At 43.8% G+C, this 21324-nt stretch overlaps 1 protein-coding gene across 6 annotated transcripts in view; it reads right to left on the bottom strand.

Moving 5' to 3' along the window:
* The window catches only part of FOXN3 (forkhead box N3), a 189244-nt gene that overhangs the window by 12582 nt on the left and 155338 nt on the right, over positions 1–21324 (bottom strand). For 4 of the 6 annotated variants that reach the window (XM_053377208.1, XM_053377199.1, XM_053377192.1 and 1 more), the window contains exons 5-6: positions 17735–17800; positions 8054–8162 (exon numbers count right to left, since the gene is read on the bottom strand). In XM_053377208.1, coding sequence (XP_053233183.1) covers positions 8054–8162; positions 17735–17800 — 175 coding nt within the window. The remainder of the gene's footprint in view (positions 1–8053; positions 8163–17734; positions 17801–21324) is intronic. The other 2 variants (XM_053377218.1, XM_053377229.1) reach the window with 2 other exon arrangements.

The following is a 21324-nucleotide window of genomic DNA, read 5'->3' as shown; positions in this document are numbered from 1 at the left end:
CCCTTAATTCTGCCCTACTTGATTCTCAGACTGTATGACTAATCAGAGAAGAACTGAAAATGCAAAGCGTTTCGATGACACTTGAGAGAAGCCACTCCAGGTCTTAATATCATCTTCCGTGGAAGTGATGTTTAAGACCATCAGAAGTGGTCATTAGGTCATATTTCAGGCTGGATCTACCAATCTTGTATCTAGCTTCAGCCATTATGATAGACCATAGGGCAGCCTCCCTCAGCCTGGTCCCTCTAGATGTTTTGCACTTCAACTTCCATCAGCCCCAGCCAGGACCACGTTGGGGAAGGCTATCATGGAGCAACAGCATAAGAAGCCAGGAGAAAAGGTGAGAAGAATCCATTCCAAGGGTGGGTTATCCTTTGGCCCTCCAGTTGTGGCTAAACTACAACTCCCATCATCCCTGGTCACTGACCATGCCCGCTGAGGCTGATGGGAGGTGTAGTTCAGCAACATCTAGAGGGTCAAAAGTTCCCCAACACCTGATCCATTCCTTGGGAAATACTTATAGGGATTGAGACAACAACAAACATTTCCTCGAATCATCTTAATAAACAGACAGTGCTGAACCTGTTCTTAGTAGTGAAACACAAAAATATTTCAGGGAGAAATAAGTGAGGAAAGCATTTTGCACGATCTGGAAATACGGTGCTTTGTAGTGTGTTGTGGGAGAAGCAAAGAGGGACAAGGAACTTGGCAGAGGGGGTATCACCCTTCCTTTTTTGTACCCTACTAGCAGGGGCACTTTGGGGGTAGACTCCAGGGGTCTCCAAGCCCTGTGTTTTACACTGAGCCTCAGATTTTAAAAAAACTTTGCTTAGGGCTGGGTAAGTTGCAATACGTAACTCTAGCAAGACCACAGCCATGAATCATATTACTCAGTGCAGAAGCCAGGCTTTATATTGGGGGGGGGGGGGAGAGAACCTCAGTTAGTTAAGTACTTTTTATTTATTTACTTCATGGGGGGGCAGCTTCCCCCTGCCCCCTCAGCTACGCCTGTGCTTCAAGTCTTGTTTTAAGTATGTAGCAAAGGTACTGCCTTATTCTACATGAGCTCGATCTAGGTCTTTTTGAAACCAGTGATATTTTTAGCCATCCAATGGTAGTGAACTGCCCAAGTTGAATATATGCATGCACAACTTTAAAAATGAAACTAAACTCTAATTGGCTTTCAATGAGCTAAAACAATAAAGATTCGTATGAGAAAATATCTGATTTCTTTGCTTTGAATCTGCACTCTGCTCTCTCCTCCCTTGTACATTAATTATAGCTGTGTCTGAGCACACCAAACTATGGCTTGTATCCAACAAAGTTGTCCCCGCTCTCCCTTTCCTCCTCTCCTGCACAGCTTCTGAGCATCCCATTTTGATGCAGAGGGTTGGGGTGAAACCCAGAAGAGACTGGGGTGTGGGTGTGCAGGAGGGAGAGGAGGCCCTGTTTTGCAAAACAAACAAACAAAAAACCCAGAGTTTGCTGTGTTGAGACACAACAGCAAACTATGGTTTGCCACAAACTGCAAAATTATGTGCTTCTGATCATGGTGAGCTAGGAAAGGAAGCAGTATATGAATCTGAGGCTCACAGCTGCTCATACATTTTACATTTAACCATGGTGTCACCATTTGCCACAAAGAAACTTCTATTAGTTATCATGTTAAGCTTTTGAAATGATAAAACAAAAAATAAACACGTATGAGAAGCTGGCAAGATTGCAAAGACCTTTCTTTTCCTGAGAGATACAAATGTTAAAAAAACAAATCACAAGTTGCCACCTCCCCTTCCAAATTTCCATCCTTTCTTGCCCAATAACATTTTTTTTCCTTGGACATTAGGAGGTAGTTTATGATCCATAAATTATATGCAGAACCCAGCAGGGGGGGAAAAGACAAAGACAAAGCTCTTTCAATTATTAATAGCTAAACGCAATGTCATTCATGATTGTGCAGCACGCCAGATGCATTCACTCTGAGACGGTGTCACCACTGCAGGGGTTGTCATTAAACGATGCCAAATGCTTTAGAGAAGAAGTCATCCATATTCAAAACAATGGTACGGTGCATTTAAAACCAGCTCCTTAAAACCATTCATTAAGGAAGAAGCACGTGACGCCCTTTGAAGTGGCAGATTTCTTGGTTTTTAAGCCAAAATGGTACGATTTGAAGATGATGCTCCAGATCAGCACAATTTAGGGGAAAGACTTAAGTGACTTGGGTCATCATTATTATTTTTTTGCCTTTACTAGTTCTGGCAATTGCTGAATTAATGCGACGCAGTCAAGAGGATGTGCCACTGAGGCTTTGCACAACACTTGGCAAGAACACTCTTGCTCCGAGGGAGTCGAGGGAGTGGAGAGATTGAGCACAATAGGTGGGAAGTTGCACAGCATGGCAGACTCTGTGTAAGAGAGAACATATCCAGCTTTACAAGCCAATCGGTGCACTACCATATTTTGATTTTATCGAACTTGTTCAGATGGTAAGGGGTGTGTCTGTGTGTGTTTATAGAAGCAAACCAGGTTGCCTCCTCATATCCAAAACTGCAGATGGATAATTGAGGTGAAACATATACTAGTCTACTGATTTATGCACAAACCATTAACAGTCAATGGGCAACCCACCCTGATCTAAGTTGCTAAGAGGGCCCTGGGAAGCTGCTTCCCTTCTGCCAACCCTATGGAGGTCCACTCCCCTCTCAACTTTCTCCCACTGGGCTAGGCAGATGAGGAGCACAGATAGCAAGGGCCACCTGTTTAGCCCGACAGGAGAAGAACATGGGGTGCCTCCACTAACGGCATTAGCAATCTGCCCCACGGCATGTAGCCAGTATTTCTCCAAGCTTCCTGGATGCTGGCAATTGCAGCTTGCAGGGACCTTGGAAGCTGCCTTATATAGTAGGCCCATCTAGCACAATATTGTCTGCTCTGAGAGGCAGTGGCTGTTCCAGGACCCCAGGCACAGATCCTTTCTGCCACCTGGTACCCAAACCTCTGAATTAGAGATGCTGGGGCTTGAGTCTGGGGCTGTCTGCATGGAAAGTGTACTCTTTATGACACCTGACTGAAATTAAAAATAATACATGTTGCCACATGTACCCCCCATTTCACACCCACCCACATAAAAATCTTTGTGAAAAAGTTATATCAGACCCCGAAGTCCACATGGAGTCTCCATTCCGATATAACATTTTTCTCTCCACTGGCATCCCATGGAAGAAGACCATCTGACCACCTAAAGATTGCTGCTTTTTTGAACAGTAGGGGCTTGGTTGCACAGAGAAGAGCAGTGGGGTTGCCCACGGTGATGTGGCTTTTCCTGAAAATACCAAGTTGCAAATGCAAATTAGGGTATGTTTTCTGATGCTCTAGGCTTATAGAGTGTTCTATCGTAGTATGACTATTTAATTGTATTTATTAAACAAAACTAAACATTTCAGAATCAGGCTTGCCTGATATTTATTTGCAATTGGCACCCATTCATTGTTAGTCCCTGAACCCCAAGGCAACTTTTCTGGGGTTCCTTTTAGCATTCATATAACTTCTGTTTTAAAACAGCTGCATTGGTTACAGTTCTTTTTGGGGTCTAAATGAAGGTGCTCACCTTAGTGTTCAAAGCCCTAGAGGACTTCGTGTTTCAGATATTTGGGGCCTATCTCCTTTCCCTACAGAGCCTCTTGGGTATTAAAATCAGTGGAGGGACCCCTCTTGGTAGTTTCACCATCTTCAGAAGTCTGGGGCTGGTGGTTGTCTGGGCATTCTCTGTGACAGCCCCTAGGTTGTGAAATTCCTTCTCCACAGAGGTGCACCGGGGACCTTCAATGTATAGTTTCCACCATATACTCAAGATGGACCTCTTTACCCTGGCTTTTGGCATATGGGATATGTGTTTTCAGGGCCCATCCAATTCCTGTGACTGCTAATTTGTTTTTAATTGGCTCGAATATTGAATTTAAAATGGTTGTGACCTGTCCTGGGATAGTGAAGGGTGGGTAATAAATTAAATAAGTAGCAACTTCTTCTTACTTTTGAAAAAGCCTTTTTGTCAAGAGCTGCAAAGGTGTAAACCAGAAACCATCATTTCTGTGTGCAGCTAACCGCTTGTGGTGAGCAACCAAAAGCTTCAGGATTGCTTATCTTCATGGCAATGAATTGTCCTTGGGCTTTGGACAAGAAGGGCTATAAATGGGCTGGGAATTTTCCTGAGCAGCAAGGTTTTCCTTGGTATATTTCTAGATGGATCTTGGTTCTGAATTCTTGGTTCAGCTCCCGGTTCTTGGTTTGAAGCTATCCTCTGACAGCTGCCTAAAACTTAGTTCTGACACCTCTCTCTCTCTGTGTGTGTGCACAGTGGCCCCTCTCTATTGATTCTGGTTAAGAGCAAAGTATACTGTTGGATGGCCAAATGTAATTGTTCTGGAGAATAATCTTTGTGAAGACTGCAGCTTTTAGTCGCTGGCAAATCTGGGAAGTTAGTAGCTTTCGCTACTCCATATTTTCCCACACTTCTGTGCAGCGACGTGGAAGAGTTTCCATTTCAAAGCGGGAGAAATGTTTTCTCAGGCACTTCTGGTTCTAAGGGAGTAAATTAGCACTAAGCAGTATTCCCTGGCATAATCAGGTCCCATCCCAGTGGGTCAAAGAGTACAAATCAATGCAGCTAAGTCTGTTGTATTATTGGCAGGAAAACTTACAAGAGGGATTTCACATCATAATTATATATGCAAAGCTCCACTGCAAACACAGCCTGTGTAATGATCTGCTAATAAAACGGGGCTTTGACTATTATCAGAACAGATGTAGCATTAATGCAAAGGTGTGCACTGTCAGTGCGGAGGGAAGTTCACCCCTGAGACCATTGGTATCAACATGGCATATGTTTCCAGAATCCTGTATTCCCAAAAGCAACCTCTGCTCTGCGACATATAAAGTGTTTTTCGGACTGAACAAGGGGAACCCTTTAAATCGTCCAGATTTATTTATTTGCAAAAACATTTGCTGGCTTCTCATTTGGGAAGATGTGGTCAGGTCTGCGTATGCCTGGTACCTACACTACATGCTACAATGGTTAATTTTGCTTTGGTGCTACTCAAAGTGTCAAAATGGCCAGTTAAAAAGGCATGGGAGGGGGGAAGCATGTAAAAAAAGGCAAATAAATATATTTTGTTTATTTATGAAAAAAGATCAAATTTGTACAAAATAGGTATGGGTATAAAATAATGACAGAAGGCAGGCCTCAAAGCAGAAGCTGGAAATGAAGTCCCAGAGCCAAATTGATCTCTTTTTACCAAACCAAGAGCAGAACTGAGGTAAAAATAATACAGTTGGGCCTTTGCTTTATTACCCACCCACCCTTCTCCAACTGGTTCTCATGAAAAACTAATTGCTGACCGCAGTTCAACAGTGCAGAATAAAACAGGAGCCATAATCTGCATGTTTTTCTCAGCATGAGGGTGCGGAAAAGAGTTATTTCCCCAGACATTGCTGGAGTGTACACTCTCATTTTTCCTTGTATGCAAGGTAGTGTACGTGAACACGTCTAAATACTGAGCAGGAATGCCAAACATTTGTAGTGGGGAGGGAGACAGGAGGAGGTAACCATTTTCCCCCCTCAGGAATTCCCTCAAAGGCCTCATGTGAGACATGGGACGAGCCAAGGCCAAAAGTGGGTGGTGCCAGAGCTGGTACCTTGGCACCAATTTTCCTTCTGCCATCCGCCCCCCGCCCCCGCTAAAATCCCTTCCAGTGAAGCAGCTAGGCTTAGAAAAAAATCTGGGCTGGCAACTGCCTCTTCCAATCCACCCCCCTGCCACCAAAAAGGAAAAGAAGAAGAAAAGCAGCAATTAGGGTTGTAAAGATACCCCATTCAGGGGCGTATGAAGGGGGCGCGCCCCGGGTACCACTCTGGGGGTGGGTGTGTGACAAGATGGCCCGCTGCCTCCCCCCAGCTGCAAAGTGGCCGAGGGCGCGCATGCAGTCAGTATGGGCACCGCTCACGAGCCGTCCGTATGGGCTGCCACTCACACGGCAACCGTACAGGCTGCTGCTCGTGCGCCCATTCTGCCCCGGGTGCCGGAGAGGGTTCCTCCACCACTGGTCCCATTCACACCTCCATCTTGGCCTTTATACATTACAATGCACAGGGTGGAACAGAGAGAACAGCTTGTTTATGGCAGAAATGAAATCTGAACCAGGGACTTCTGGATTCCTGGTTCAGGCTCTTGGTCATTACTTCTGGATTCCTGGTTCAGGCTCTTGGTCATTAAGCTTCTAGCTTCCATTCACAATGAAAAATCCTTGCAATCATTCGCTTTTATCACGTTCCCATTAACTTTTTTCATCATTGCTCCACCTCAAAAAAGTAGCAATGGAGGCAATGACAAACATATGGTCCCATTTAGTAAGAGAGATCCCATTACATGAAAGTTCCCCAATACAATCTATGGCAGCCTTCCTTAAGGTGGTGCCCTCCATAGTCTTTGGACTACAACTCCCATCAGCCCTAGCGAGCATAGTCATGGACTAATGGGAGCTGTAATCTAAAACACCTTGAGGGCTCCAAGTTGGGGAAGGAAGATCCATGGGCACTCTTCTCTGGGAAGGCATTATTTGTAAGTTCCAAATGTAATGAATGGGAGCGTAGAATAACCCTTGCTGTTGCCAAATGTTTTCTTGTGATTATGGGTTAATTTCATCAGATAGGAGCACATTTTAAAATGAGTAATTACAAGAAAATTTCAGAGACCACTCTTGTCAACCTGACATTTCACCTGTAAAAAAATTGACCACAGACTACCAATTCATACTAGTCAAGAATTGCTCTTCAGAACAATATAATGATGTTTTATAATTTGTATGGGCTTGCTGTTGTAAAAACAACAACAGAATAGTAAAAACAGGAAGCAAAAATAGCAGCAAGAAGCAACAGAAAAGCAGTGTGGATGTAGTGAAATAAGAGCTGCTGTCAAAAAAACCATGTTCTGTTGGGGCAGCTTTAGTGCTAAATAATGATGATTCAACACACTAAAAATAGTCAATTTCCATTTACAGATTAGACTGAAACAAAAGATCTATTTATGTGGTTTAAGCCAAAAGGACAACAGCAGCATAATGACATAATCTCCCATGGCTAATCTTTACGTATGTCAAGTGGCGAATTCGCCCTGGGTTTTAGTATTTTCGAACAATGCACATTATCCAAACAATTCACAACACCTTGGGTTGGACACTCAAAGGTGAAATGATTGCAAAAGATCACTAACTAATTGGCTCAAGGGCCAGCAGCCAAGTGAGCTTGCACAGAAACTGGGAAACAATGAAATTCATTCATTCAATTACTGTTTGAAAAGGGAACAGTCTACAAATGGCTTAAACAGGCTACAACTGTGAGATGTAATGAACAAAACACACACAGAGAGGGAAAAAAGTGTACTTAAGCATGTTGGCTAAATACTTAGCTAAAATACTGCATTTTTCTTATGTTGTGAGCACACAAGTAGTCATTTGTACATAATCTTGTGATCAAGTAGACTATGGGCACTTGACCAGTTGCATTTTTTTGGGAGTGGGGGACAAAGACAAAGCATTCCCTGATGGTACTGAAATAGTGAGAATAGACCAGAAAAGAAAGACCCAAATCTAAGACATGTCTTAATATTCAGTGAAATATGTAAAAATGTAAAATAATAATAATATGCATTTAATATTTTGCCTGATGTGGCAATTGCTTTTGGGAGAATTGTATGCTAGAGCCACCCTTTGACAAATAAGAACAGAGTAAAAAGCTGGATAAATTTGTTTGTCTAGTAAATGTTTCTGTATGAATCTGAAAAGCTGCATTACTTGTGTGCAAAGTGTGGCCAGAGCCACAGAGAAAGGACATCTCTAGATTTTGCTTCAAAAGGAAGTAAATTGTGGTGTAGAAGCTGCACTGAAAATCTGTCAATGATCTTGCAAATAAACCTGTTGCAAGTTCAGCAGCGCTCTCTCAAAGAGTTCTCCTTTCAAGGTTCTTTGCCATCTCCCGCTGCACCACTGATACTGTACTTACCTTACTGCAGCAGCCATGCTTCCGATTGGGTTTATTGGCAGTGGCCTGACTCCTGGGAAGATTCCTCTACTCAGAATGCGAGCTCCATTTTGGATAACTCCGGGAGGAACTGGAGGCAAATTGCAAGAAAAAGAGGAGGACAAATTAGCTCAGTTGTGAAACTAACATGTTTATTAAAATATCAAGCTTCACTGGAGCAGGGGGAAAGAAGAATCGCTGCTTCATAAATTTATATATATATAAAAACAACTTAGGAAAGAGTTGCATGTGATATTTCATGAGTCAAGTGTAGCCACAGAAAGTTGTGATAGATCAGTCAGTGCAGCATACTGACAAAGCATGAGAGCTCCTCTGATCAAATCTCCCTCCAGCAACTGACCTCTTGGGAGAAGTCAACATGTGCAGGTGGAATAAGAGTGGAAAGACTTAATGCTTGCCAGATCATCTCTGTTTTCTTACTAGAACCTGAAGATTGACCAGCTAGAGCCACACACAAATGATACTCAGAATTACTCTCCAAGAATATTCTGAACCCAGATTTTTTCTTTTTTTGTACCAGAACTGAACTGAGCTCACAGTCCCTTCACACATAAAGATCATTCCTACTTAGCTTTCTTCATTTCAGCAGTCTTATTTAGGTGTGGGGGGAATGTTTTGTTAAACAAGTGGGAGACAAAAACTCTTGCTGATGTATGCCAAATCACTCAAGAGATTTACCAGTTGACCCTGGTGCATCTTCTGCCCTGTGTTAGAGAATAGGACGTATCTTTGTAAGGTGTCCAAGTTCAAACCATGGCCTCTCAAGATAACAGGATCTCACATATTTTACTTGTGAGGATACACATATACAACGCCAAAGGAAATGCCTTCCAAAGGTGAGCAATCTTAAGGGTGACATCAAAATCCTCACCATGATTACTCAGAAACAGAGAGGCACTTTCTCGAATAAACTGATTGTTTTTTCCTTTTTCTTCTTAGCTTCTAAAAATACATTAACAAACTACCCCAACATAACCCCACCCCTCAAGAAACGGACACAATTTGACTAAAGATCTGAAAGAGGCAACCTAAAATGTTAGTTGAGTGAAAATGAAGTGAACTGTGCTTAGAAAGAATCAGCAAAACTGAGGCAATTCATTTATATGCTCCCACTTCTCCCCCATTTCCCTTGTAAAACTATGTGCTTGTGTTTCAGACACCTGTTTAGCTCAAAGCAACTCCCTACTGACATTAAAATGAAGGCAAGGTTTCGCATAATGTTTATTTATTTTTACCTTGTCTTTCGGCTCCTAAAAGGGTGCTCAAGGATGCTTACAAGATAAGCACCCCCCCCCAATTCATATTCTACAACTGTTACAACAAGGAAAACAGCCAAGACGGATAAAACAGCAGAAAAATTCGCCACAAAACAGTCAGCCCACCAACATATTCATTAGAAATCCTATTTACAGTAATGCCCACCTTAAAAACGTAAGAGATTCTATGAAAGAAAAAGTAATCACGCATCTCTGTGGAACACAGTTTCTTGATTGTGGTCCAATCTCTCCCCCCCCCCATTTTAAACCACAATACAAGCAGGTAGAACAACAATATATAGTGTCTTCTAATAAATGTCAGTCATGGGATCTAGCCAGATGTTATGGGGGCACATGACTGCTGCCAACCTCCTCTTCCCTAGTGATGTAGCTCTCCAGATGTTGCTGTACTCCAGCTCCCATCATCCCTTACTACTGGCCACGCTGGCTGGGGCTGGTGGCAGCTGAAGTCCAACACAATCTGGTGGGCCAAAAGTTCCCCATCCATGCTCTGTAACATCTAATTGCACCATCAGAATCCACCTTCTAGTTTCTATTGCCAGCATCTAATATTGGATGAAGGGAACAGAATAAATAAGGCACCCATTAATTGCACGAACCACTAGCATACACTGTAAGCAAAGGATTGCCAGGAATGACAGATTTAATTTACACGCCTTAACTCTTGTTGCACCCATCAGATGACAGAAAATTGTACATTTTCCTGCAAAATAATCTTTTTTTCCCTTCCTTTTTTGTCCTAAGGAAATGTCACTTCGAGCCCATTAAAACAATTAGGCTTTTGCTGATATTTCCAGCAGATGTTCCACAGTGTAAGGGTACCCATCACACAACAAGGGGGATCGTTTGGAGGAAACTGAAGTTAGCTCAAAAGAGGCCCTATACATCTATTCAAGAGTGTTCAATAGAAACGTCTTTGTTCCATGGGAAAACGTTGCCTCCCAATGCTCAGGCTTCATGGCACTCAAATTGAAATGGACATCAAATGCCCAAGGCGGCTGCTGAACTGTGTGCCACTTTTGCACCAATGACATTTGCTTTATGCAGGCGCAGATGTAATGTTCCTAATCAGGCTGTGGGGTTGCAAACTTCCTTCGCCCACCACCTCCTCCGTTCAGAAGCACAAGTCTAACCACATCAGCACCGACTATAACAATGGTTAAAGCTAAATAGATTTCCCACTTAGCCCAGAATCTGAAATCAACTTTAAGCCACTATTTTGGATCTTGCATTAAGCAAGTCAACATCAGTACAGCTGGAACCTGGGACACAGAAGCCAGACCTTTGGTCTACCCAGCCCACTACAAATCTACTCCGACTAGCAGCAACTCCCGGCCTCCTGCACAGAGGTAGTAGGCACAGGAGTCTTCCCTTAGTCCTGCTACCAAATATTATTTTAATTGCAGGTCTGGAGATTGAAACTGCGACTTTTTTGTGGTACTTCTCATATCTGTGATGGCAACCAATAGCAGGGGATGTAGTGGGGTGGAGCAGGACCACCCTCCTGACACCAGCATTGTTGCTGCAAACCTGGACTGGGATGGGGCGAGATAAGGGCCATGTGATGGAAGTGTCAGGTGACCACAACCTGATAAGCAGCACTGATGGAGTCAGGAGGGCAGCTCTGCCCTACCTGCACATACCGCTACTAATTGAACAGGGGTGGCATTGTGGTATAAACCACTGAGTCTCTTGGGTTTGCCGATCGGAAGGTTGGCGGTTCAAGTCCCCATGACGGAGTGAGCTCCCGTTGCTCTGTCCCAGCTCCTGCCAACCTAGTAGTTCGAAAGCACGTCAAAGTGCAAGTAGATAAATAGGTACCGCTGCGGCGGGAAGGTAAACAGCGTTTCCGTGCGCTCTGGTTTCCGTCAACGGTGTTCTATTGTGCCAGAAGTGGCTTAGTCATGCTGGCCACATGACTTGGAAAGCTGTCTGTGGACAAATGCCGGCTCCCTCGGCCTGAAAGTGAGAGGAGCGCCGCAACCCCATAGTTGCCTTTGACTGGCCTTAACTGTCCAGGGGTCCTTTACCTTTTTTACTTTTTACTAATTGGAATTTGTGCTGCAGGAGATCCTTTTGCCTGCTACTGGTTGCTCAGCACACTATAACTAACTGGGGTAAAGCCATAAGGAGCTGTACATCTGCTGCAGCCCAGGAAAGGATTTTTTTCAATCCACCTTAAGCATGGCAAGGATAATGTGGGATACCAATTTAGGAAAATGAATGAAAGAAACTATCAAATGACTCAGCTGCCTGCCCCAGCCTGTGTTGTCTCAACCTGGGAAATGCCCTTCAAGTTCCTAATGGTCCCTGTTGCCCCATTTGGGGACATAACAGGCTGGCCCCCAGGCTCACTATTACTGCTTCCGCTCCAAACTCTATTTACTTTTATCTGGTCTCTTGCTTCAGCTTTCTTCTGCACACTCGCCTCATTAAATCCCTCCTCAAACCTAATCCTTGGAGAATCATTTTTTATTTTTTATTAGCAACATTGTCAGCGGCCGCTTAAGAACCTCTGTGTCAGCAACATGCCTGCAAATCTGTATCATATGTCTACATTTTATATTTGTTTATGTCTTCCCTTTTCCGTTCTACTCTTCTTTGTGGTACACTATGGGCTGCCAGGTCAGGATTTTTTTTATTTCTTTGAATGCCTGAAGTTCTTTGAAGCTCTCAGCAATTTGTGCAGGGTACGTTGCAAATCAAAATGAAAATTTGTGTTAAAAATGTTTTTGCCTTTTAGTAGCGCTTTCCATGCCATTTAAGATTTGGCAGATCTCAATGCATGAGCTAGCAGCTCCACACAGTGGATAAAGAACAAGTGGCATGGACAACCTATGCCTACGCAGTTAGCAGTGTCGCTGATTATTAGAACCATCATCCAGAGAGAGACAGGAAGAGATAAGTGTATACCAGCTAAGGATGGATTCATCAATTTGTCAGTACACCTCAATTCCACATGTGTACATTCATACAGTTCCATCCCCATTTTCACATTACTCTGCACAAAAATGATCTTCAAATATTACTCTCTCTCAACGTACGCAATTCTAAATGCATGTTCTAAAAAACATGTTTCGCTTGGGTGCATTTTCAAAGCTGGAAATTGCGCTATTGCAAAATTCAGGGAAGTGAAAAACTGAAGGATAAATTTCTCATTTCCCGTCCCACACATTTGTCTGGGAGGTGCATATCAAACAATTTCCCATTGGAATTCACAGAAAGCAAATTCCTCAAACATCTCTAGCAGGTGTTTTTACACCTCTGAACAGTGGGACCCTCCATTCACCCTTTTAAGTTTTCCTGCTCTCAAAAAGTGGTTTGCCATGTACTATATATGAAAGTTGCTTGGAAGATAAGCCCCACTGCACATGCGTAGTAAGGTTGTGTATGCGTGATAGAGATTAGGTGGTTCCCTTTAACTTAAACACTTTTAAAAATATAAATAATGGCATTCAACTCAGCCAATAGGATTATAATAATTCTAAAGTGAGTAATTCTGAAATATAATTAACTAGATATATTTTATCTACAAAATCTAGAGATCTAAAGAATTATTATCTAGTGACAATAATCTATCTAGAGGACTCCAGTCATGTACTTTGTTCATTATCCCCCCAGCCCAGCCCAGCGGAACCACTGACTTCCCTCATCTATGATGGCAGTTTCATGTGGCTGTCACAATGAAACAAAAGAGATGGGTAAGAACACTGAACTTGCCAGGGGTAGTTCAGCCATTTCAGCCACTTCAACAACTGTTTTACCCCTGGAATGTATAAACAACTCTGAAGATAAAAAGAGGTCTGGGGGCTGTTATTCTAGTGCAAATGTTCATGTCGATATTTTGCATGAAACAAGAGTAGCTCTGCTTGCCTCAGTAGGGAAGTCCACCAAGACAAGGGCACTGATGTAGGAGGGGTCCCTTAAAAGATGTCCGTGGTCTTCCACACCTGTTTATCTGTCCTTACTTCCCTGCATAGCCCTGTTTGTGACCCCCGTACCTCCAACCACTTAACTATTGTCAGCCTGCCTCTATAAAGGCCCGAACCAAGTCCTAGCCATTTTCTGAAAAATGACTCCTTTCTCTCAGAGAAAGCTGAAATAGTCAGCGCAGAAGACCCTAGTGTCCTGGGACCAGTAAGATAAAAAATGTCTTTTAACATGAATAAATTGCTCCAGTAACAGAAATCAAGGGTATGAAACACACATAGGTGGTACCAAGGTAATCCCTTAAAGATACAATGAGAATTAAATGAATACGTCCAGGGGTGCTCCCTCCCTATGCTTAGTGATACCCATTAACCATGTTAGCATAGAGTTCTATAGAAGCTCTCACCTAGCAAACTTGGTGCCCTCCAGATATTGTTGGACTACAGCTCCCATCATCCCCAACAACTGACCATGCTGATTGGGAGTGATGTAGTCTATAACATCTGGATGGCACTGCATTGGGGAAGGCTGGTCTAGTACTACAAAATCTCTCTCTTGCTGATTACATAACTATGTCACACTGCTTCCATCCTTGGCAGTCAAAGTCCTCTATGACCATCCATTCTCTTCTGCTGTTCCCCTCTGCGTTGGAACCACAACTCTACGAGTGGGCAGTTAGGCCAAATCCAGATGTCAAGAAGAATGCCACCTTCCCCCCCATACCTAGTTTCCCACCAAGAAGCAGATGAGGAAGGAGTGCCAGTCGTGACAATAAGATGACCCTACATAGTGCTTGTGGGGTGGGGGTACAGGCTATCACAACATTTCCATTTCAAAACAGCCCTGCAGAAAATAACTTGCTGACCAGGGATCAATATAATGTTACTCCTCTTTCTGCACGTTTTCCTCCAAAACCCTGACTTCACTTCACAGGCCAGGGTTTTTTTTGAGTTCACGGCCTCTAATCTTATTCTGTCATCCAAACCACCAAATAATCAGCAGCAATCTCTGAAGTAAGCAAGTGCACAGTCGTGATGTGTTCAGCCTGACACTGCATGCTCAATCAAGCACCGACAAGTGGAAGGGGAGGAACCAAACAGGGCATCTCCAACACCATCCTAAAGCCAGCCAGCCAGGTAAGGAGACAGGAGGGGAAGCAGGATCCTTATACCACTCTGCAAAGCACCACATGCATTGATGGTACAGTACTACAGATAACAATGAACAACAGGACTTGTTCATTGTAACTATCCCCTCTACAAAGCCTTAGGAACCACATAGTGATTTGCAACTATGGTTTGTTTTGCACAATTAAGAAAGCATGCCACATTTTGCGTGTTGCTTGGAGTTTCCAGAAGTGACTCTTCGGTGACAAAACAGGGTGCAAATTCTGAACCACGTCAGATAGTTTAAATGAGAAAAGGCACAGGCTTGCTTTGGAGAGTTAACTACCATTCTGTATCTCCAACTGAGCTTAGAAATCCCATTACAATTATAGCTATGAGGATGGAAAGACAGCCATCTTTTTATCTTAGCACTTTATATCCACTGTGTGCAAAAGATGATGGTCAAATGTGCTGTGGTGTAATCTGTATAGTAATAAAATCAAATAAAATATCAGGTCAGCTCACTCAGTTCTTGCACACTTTTTTATCTGCAAACTATCATACATGGTTGGAAGCGCGCGCACACACCCTGGAAACACTGATAGAAGAAAAATATAAAAGTTTAGCGGGGAGGAAGGAACAGTGCCAGGAGGGGAAAAGAGCAACATATCCTTTCCCCTTTAACAATACACTTGTTGTGCTCCTATGTTTGCACAGTCTTGAAACAGCTTCTCTGGCTTCCTGACTGTTTCCAAGGACCATTCAAAGTGCAATGGTTGGGACCCAAGACTGTTCATCCCCGTATGAACCTGCCCAGGCATTAAGATCTGCCCCAGAAGCCCTTCTCTTGCTGCCCTGCGAGGCATTTAGCGACCAGAGAAAGGTGGCACAGTCTGTATATGGAATGTGCTCCCCAGAGAGCCCCAGCCGTCTTCTCCGTGCTGCATTAGGTATCTGATTAAGACTGTTTTCTTTTCCCGAGCTTCAAAAGGTCAAACTAAACACTTTGTTAACTCTGGAAAACTTTTGCAAAGACTGTTTTATTTACATTTTTATCTGACGCTTATTACTTTTATTGTTGTTGTTGTTGTTGTTGTTGATGTTGTCGATGTTGCTGTGATTGATTTCACTCCACGATATATCCTAAACTTAGTTTGTGCTTTATGGATACTTACTGTTTGCCGCTTTGGAAATTTGCTTAGAATCTAAAAGCAGGATAAACTAGGTAAAATAGATTTGGGTCCCAACTACTGCAAGGGGCGTTCGGCTTGTGGAATTTGAAGGGAGGGGTCTAGTCTCTCTGTCCACACTAGAACCTCTCACTTTCCCCAAATGCTGATCCCGAGGGCCAGGAACCCTGAGAAATGGCCTGGATTTGGTTCACAGGACTGTAGCTGGAACAGTGGTGGGGAGAGAGCGATATCGGCAGAAATCAAGGGCTCCTCTCCCCCTCTTCCGCTAGTGCACCATTGGATCCCAGCCATTTCCCCCCCCAGGCTTAGTCAACTGGTAAATGAAGCTCTGTATGTAGTAGTAAGCTTCAGAAACAGGACAATTGATTCCAAGCTATTATTAACGCTTTCTAGCAAATAAAATAGAAATAAAAAGGTTCAGGGTCAGGCTTGAGGAAGCCCCCTCAGGAAGCTTCCCTAATGTGCCAACATCCCTGCCCCCTGCTAGCTGATGCTAGCATGGTAGCTGATGACCCCCTGTCCTCCTGTTTATTCTATTTATCTCTGCAGAACAGGTGGGTGGGTGGCTTACTAAAGAGGAGCAGAGACAGCAGTGGTGGCACTCCTCTGATGTGGGTGGCCATTATTGCAATTGCCGCAATGTCACAGAGCTCTTGGGCCACTGCGAACAACTACAAGCAATGGTGGCTGCCCAGCAATGACTGGAGCAATGACTGCTGCACCATCAGCAGCAATGGCCCCTCAGCAGATGCCATATTGTGATGCCGTCTCTGGTTAGGGGACAGATTTAGGAATTACTGACATAGTACATATTAATTTTACATGCCACCTTTACAGTGGTACCTCGGGTTACAGACGCTTCAGGTTACAGACTCCGCTAACCCAGAAATAGTACCTTGGGTTAAGAACTTTACTTCAGGTTGAGAACAGAAATCGCGCGGCAGTGGGAGGCCCCATTAGCTAAAGTGGTACTTCAGGTTAAGAACAGTTTCAGGTTAAGAACGGACCTCCAGAACGAATTAAGTTCTTAACCCGAGGTACCACTGTAGATATTGGAAAAGCAGTTCCAGTAAAAACAACAGCAACAACAGGATTGTTACCCAAGACTCATCAAGGACTTATTCCACATGATAACAAGGAACTGTCCTCAGTTTATTCTGTTTAGAGAAGGAATATTTATATGCTGTTTTACACAGTCCATTTTCTCCTACAAGCAACAATCCTGGCACTTCCTGAGCACATGCTCATGTGAACCAATGCAATGTGTGAACCTGGTAACCAGGCACATGGCAGGCAGAGAATCCCATAAGAGACATTTATTCTAGCCACCACCATCACAGGAATTTCCACTGGCTCTGTTTTGTAATGATCTGGTTCCCATTTCATATGTCCGCATGTACCTGGAGCTATTAGGCTTTGGGACGGTTTGCCTAATAGTATAATAATATACCAGTTCAGAAAATATATTTTCTGAACTGGTATATATTCTTAAAGTTCTGATGTCGTAAGTTTTATAATCTGGATAAGAGCTCTCTAGTGCAGAAATGGGTTTTTCAAAAGAAGAGTGAATACCTGGACTAGGAAAACTCTGAAGTGGGGAAATCCTGTTCAAGTGCTCCTTTGACAAAGCCACCTTTCTGATCTTTTTTATAAATGGATCTGATTCAGCCATGCAAGTTTAACATTCAAATTAAAGAGTGAATATAATTTTAATTCTTCCTTTCTTCAAGTTTCTCAAAGGCATCCCAAAAAGTGGAAACAGAATGCAGAACATAATTTTCTAGTGGTGGCCCTAGGTGTGACTGTCTTACCTGTGCTGTAGAAGGAAAATACTTATCAGGCTACTACGCTTCATTACGACTGACAATTGTATACGTCTAATACATGCCACTAGTCATGGAATCAGAGGTACACAATTGTTGTCGCTCATTAGACACAGAATTTTACGCACAGGAACCACCCCACAAAATTATACTAAGTAGAGAATTTGCAAGGGTCTAACTGAGAAATCTTGTTTCTCAATCAGAAACATTTTTTTAATGATTATTTTTAAGCCTGCTAGTCTGTGTGCTTTGTGAAAGAGAAGGTTAGGCTTACATATCTATGGTGCTATAGGCTATAGAAATATCTACTCACAACCTGCTTGTATCTCAGGGGGAGTATTCAAAAGCATCATGGCAGTGGCAGCATCAATGTCAGGATCTGGAAAAATCAACCAATAAATACATTAATTTACAAGTGGACCAATTTCCACTCCCACTAATTTAAAGAATGAACGGAATCTCCACAGTGACGAGTGTTACCAAAAAGTAAGATTAAATTTGCCAATATATATATATATAACTGGGAAAAGAAAGATCCTCGCATTTATAAAAAGTTTGTGTATTATTTATTATTATATGTGGTCCCAATGCTACAGAATTGGTCACCATTCTGCATTTTCCTGCTGAGACAGCCATGCTCAGATAACACTAAACCAAAAACTTTGGCTTATTGAACTAGGGTATGCACAAAGGGGATGTACCATATTTTTCGCTCCATAAGACACACTTTTTTCCTCCTAAAAAGTAAGGGGAAATGTCTGTGCGTCTTATGGATCAAATGTGTGGTTCCTGGAGACGAATCGCCCGAGTGCAGGGATGAAGAGCAGATCGTGCGGCACGGAGGAGGGATGGCTGCAGAGAGGAGGCTGCTGGGGTTCAGGGGCGCAGGGGAAGAGCCCTCCCGTCGGAGCGCTGTTGCGCCACCACCGCCTCCCCGGAGCCAGGCCAGGCTGGGCTGTGCAGTAGAAGTGGCAGCAAAGGCGGTGGCAGCAGCATCGCCTCTGTCAATCAGGTGGACTTCCTGCATGCACACACTTCCCAGCCAGCTGCCTGCAGGTGTCTTGGCTGCCTTTGCAGCGGAGAGCAGCTGCTCGGAGAGGAGAAGGAGGGCGGATGCGCCAGGGTGAGTGCCGGCGGGGCTGAGGGTTCCCCGCCGCAGGCAAGAAGGGGGCGCCGGCTACCCTCCCAATGTGGCCGGAGCCCCTGCACAGCACTTTTGGCAGCCTCTAAGATGCGGCTCTTTAACGCTCCAAAGCGGAGCGGAGCAGCACCCGAACACACGTCCCCCTATTTACTCCAGAGGAATCCAGCCACTACGTAGGTGCATCTTACGGTCAGGTGCAAAAAATACGGTACTCTCAACACAGCTCCTTTCCTGCTGCTTTGCTCCTCTCTGCATTTAAGTGGCAGGGAAAAACCAGGATTCAGCACTAAACCATTGTTTCCCATTACATATGCACCCAGAAACTACAGTTAGCGGATTCCAAGCAAGCCAGGATATTAAGTCAACTAAACCATGGCTTGATATCCTGGCTTGTTTTGAAGTAGCTAATCATAGTCTCAAGTGGAGGCTCTCAACAGGAGGCTATGGCCAAGTGCTGAATCCTGGTTTGTGAAGAGAGGAGCAAAGCGACAGGAAAGGTCCAATCTGAGGGTTCACACAATTCATGCCTATATTAGCTTATTAAGGACCCTCCAACAGCCTTGTGTCATCACTGGAGTCCAAATCATACCCTTTCCAGATAACATGGCCAACAATCGGGGTGATGGCACATGTGGTCCAAACATCTTTTTTGCATTACATGCAAACACAGGAGGAGCATTGTGGCACCTTCAAAAGATTAAATATGTAACACAAGATTCTTTCTTGAGAGCCAGTGTGGTGTAGTGGTTAAGAGCGGTTAAGAGCGGTAGACTCGTAATCTGGTGAACCGGGTTCACGTCTCCGCTCCTCCACATGCAGCTGCTGGGTGACCTTGGGCTGGTCACACTTCTTTGAAGTCTTTCAGCCCCACTCACCTCACAGAGTGTTTGTTGTGGGGGAGGAAGGGAAAGGAGAATGTTAGCCGCTTTGAGACTCCTTCGGGTAGTGATAAAGCGGGATATCAAATCCAAACTCCTCTTCTTCTCTTCTTTCTCTGTGTGTATGAATTCCTTTCAGAGTTGTGATGGAGATTTCTGTGAAACTCAGGGTGTGCTCCAGTCCCCCAAAGTCACAGTGTTTGCATGCAGAGGTATTATTATAGGGTTCATCTGACCCCCATTTCCTTATTTCACAGCTCTGAGTCATGCAGTCCATTCAGGAACTGAGAAGTCTCTGTGTGCTTTCCACACCTCCGCTCAACCCTCCCTTTTGCCTGGAAAACTAGTTACAAGAGTTTCATTGAGCTCTATGGCAATTACTCCGTGTGAAAGCAGCGTTAGAAACTGAGATATGAAAGCTAGGAGCTAAATGGCACCTTAAACCTAGGTTATGGGGCGCAACAACGGAATATCTAGGTGCGCGGTTTTTTATAACAAGAATACAAAGCTGAAAATGAATGAACTGCAGCTAAGTTATTGTGTTCATTTTTCACATGGTCTAGTCGTCCCTCTGCCCGTCCCCCTAATATTCTTAAGAGGGTCTCTTCTCCAGTCTTCAGAGTAGCTTGAAGTGGGGAGGCAGAAAAAGGTCCTCCTTTCCTTCCACTCTGCAGTTTTAATCTGAAATCTTAGGCGCAGTACTGCGTGCCCAGAGCTCAGAAACTGCTTGCGCTAATGAAATTCCCTGTCACAAAATGCGCCCAGAACAATGGGAGTTTTGAACACTGTGTGTAAGTGCTATTCCTGAGGGGAAATCCCTACCGATATGTATCAGATCATAAAGCTGTAGCAAGTGTGTGAGCTAAAAGAGCAGACTGGACAGTCTAAGTCTTAGTACGTAGGGTGTACACAAACACAACAACAGGACATCATACATGCCCCACCCCCGTGCCCCAGCAAGTAAGAATTAAAATTCTGTGCCTATATAGGGAGCTTGAGAACCATGTATGGGGGGGGGGGCACAAACCTCACAAAGGCACCACAAAGCCATTTGCATCAGGACCACTGTTACTTTTAATAGAAGGATCATCACTTGTCTGCCGTTATCCCTAATCGGTTTCTGAATCCATCATGCGCAGTTGGTTGACAGATGGCAAGTAAGGGACACAGAGCAAAATATGATCCTTTTATAACTATATTCACTTGCCTCCAAGAGGAGGCCGCGCGGCTGCTGTGGAAATAGGGGTAGCCATGACAACGGTAAACAACCAAGAACGGCCAGTGAATAAGCTGAAAAGAACATCTGCCCCAGCAAAGCATCCCAGCTGCCCTAGGGCGAAACTTGCTAATCGCCTAGTGATGCTGCGTGACAGGGAAAGCCGCCTATGCCATGTTCAAATAAATGAAGTGTGCAATTGAAGCAGACATAAAAATGCACACCCTTGCCGACTGCTGCCTCTGTGCTTCTAAACTGAATGACTAATGGGATCATTTTTAAGGTGGTGGTGGGGGGGGTGCAGGGGAGAAGAGGGAGGTGAAACACTTGTCACTATTTATGCTAAATTACATACCACAAAAATTCAATTTGCTGCTAATAGCTTCTTGGCATTTTATTTTGGGTATTATGTTGGAAAATTACATTTTAGTGTTAAAAATACATATTTCATATTTGTTATAAATGCAGTTCAATTTCAAGGGTAATAACGTAATGGAGTAGAAAGCCCTGCAATCTGTTAATAAATACAGACTGCACACAACCTAAGAGGTTGTAATGGCCACTCTTCTCTCTCTCTCTCTCTCTCTCTCTCTCTCTCTCTCTCTCTCTCTCTCTTTTCTCCCACACCCGCCCATCCTCTCACACACAATTTCTTTCACCTTTTA

This window comes from Podarcis raffonei, chromosome 1 (assembly GCF_027172205.1).
Source record: "Podarcis raffonei isolate rPodRaf1 chromosome 1, rPodRaf1.pri, whole genome shotgun sequence".
Taxonomy (NCBI): domain Eukaryota; kingdom Metazoa; phylum Chordata; class Lepidosauria; order Squamata; family Lacertidae; genus Podarcis; species Podarcis raffonei.
Note: the sequence above shows the minus strand (reverse complement) of the source record. Positions and strands in the feature narration are given on the sequence as shown.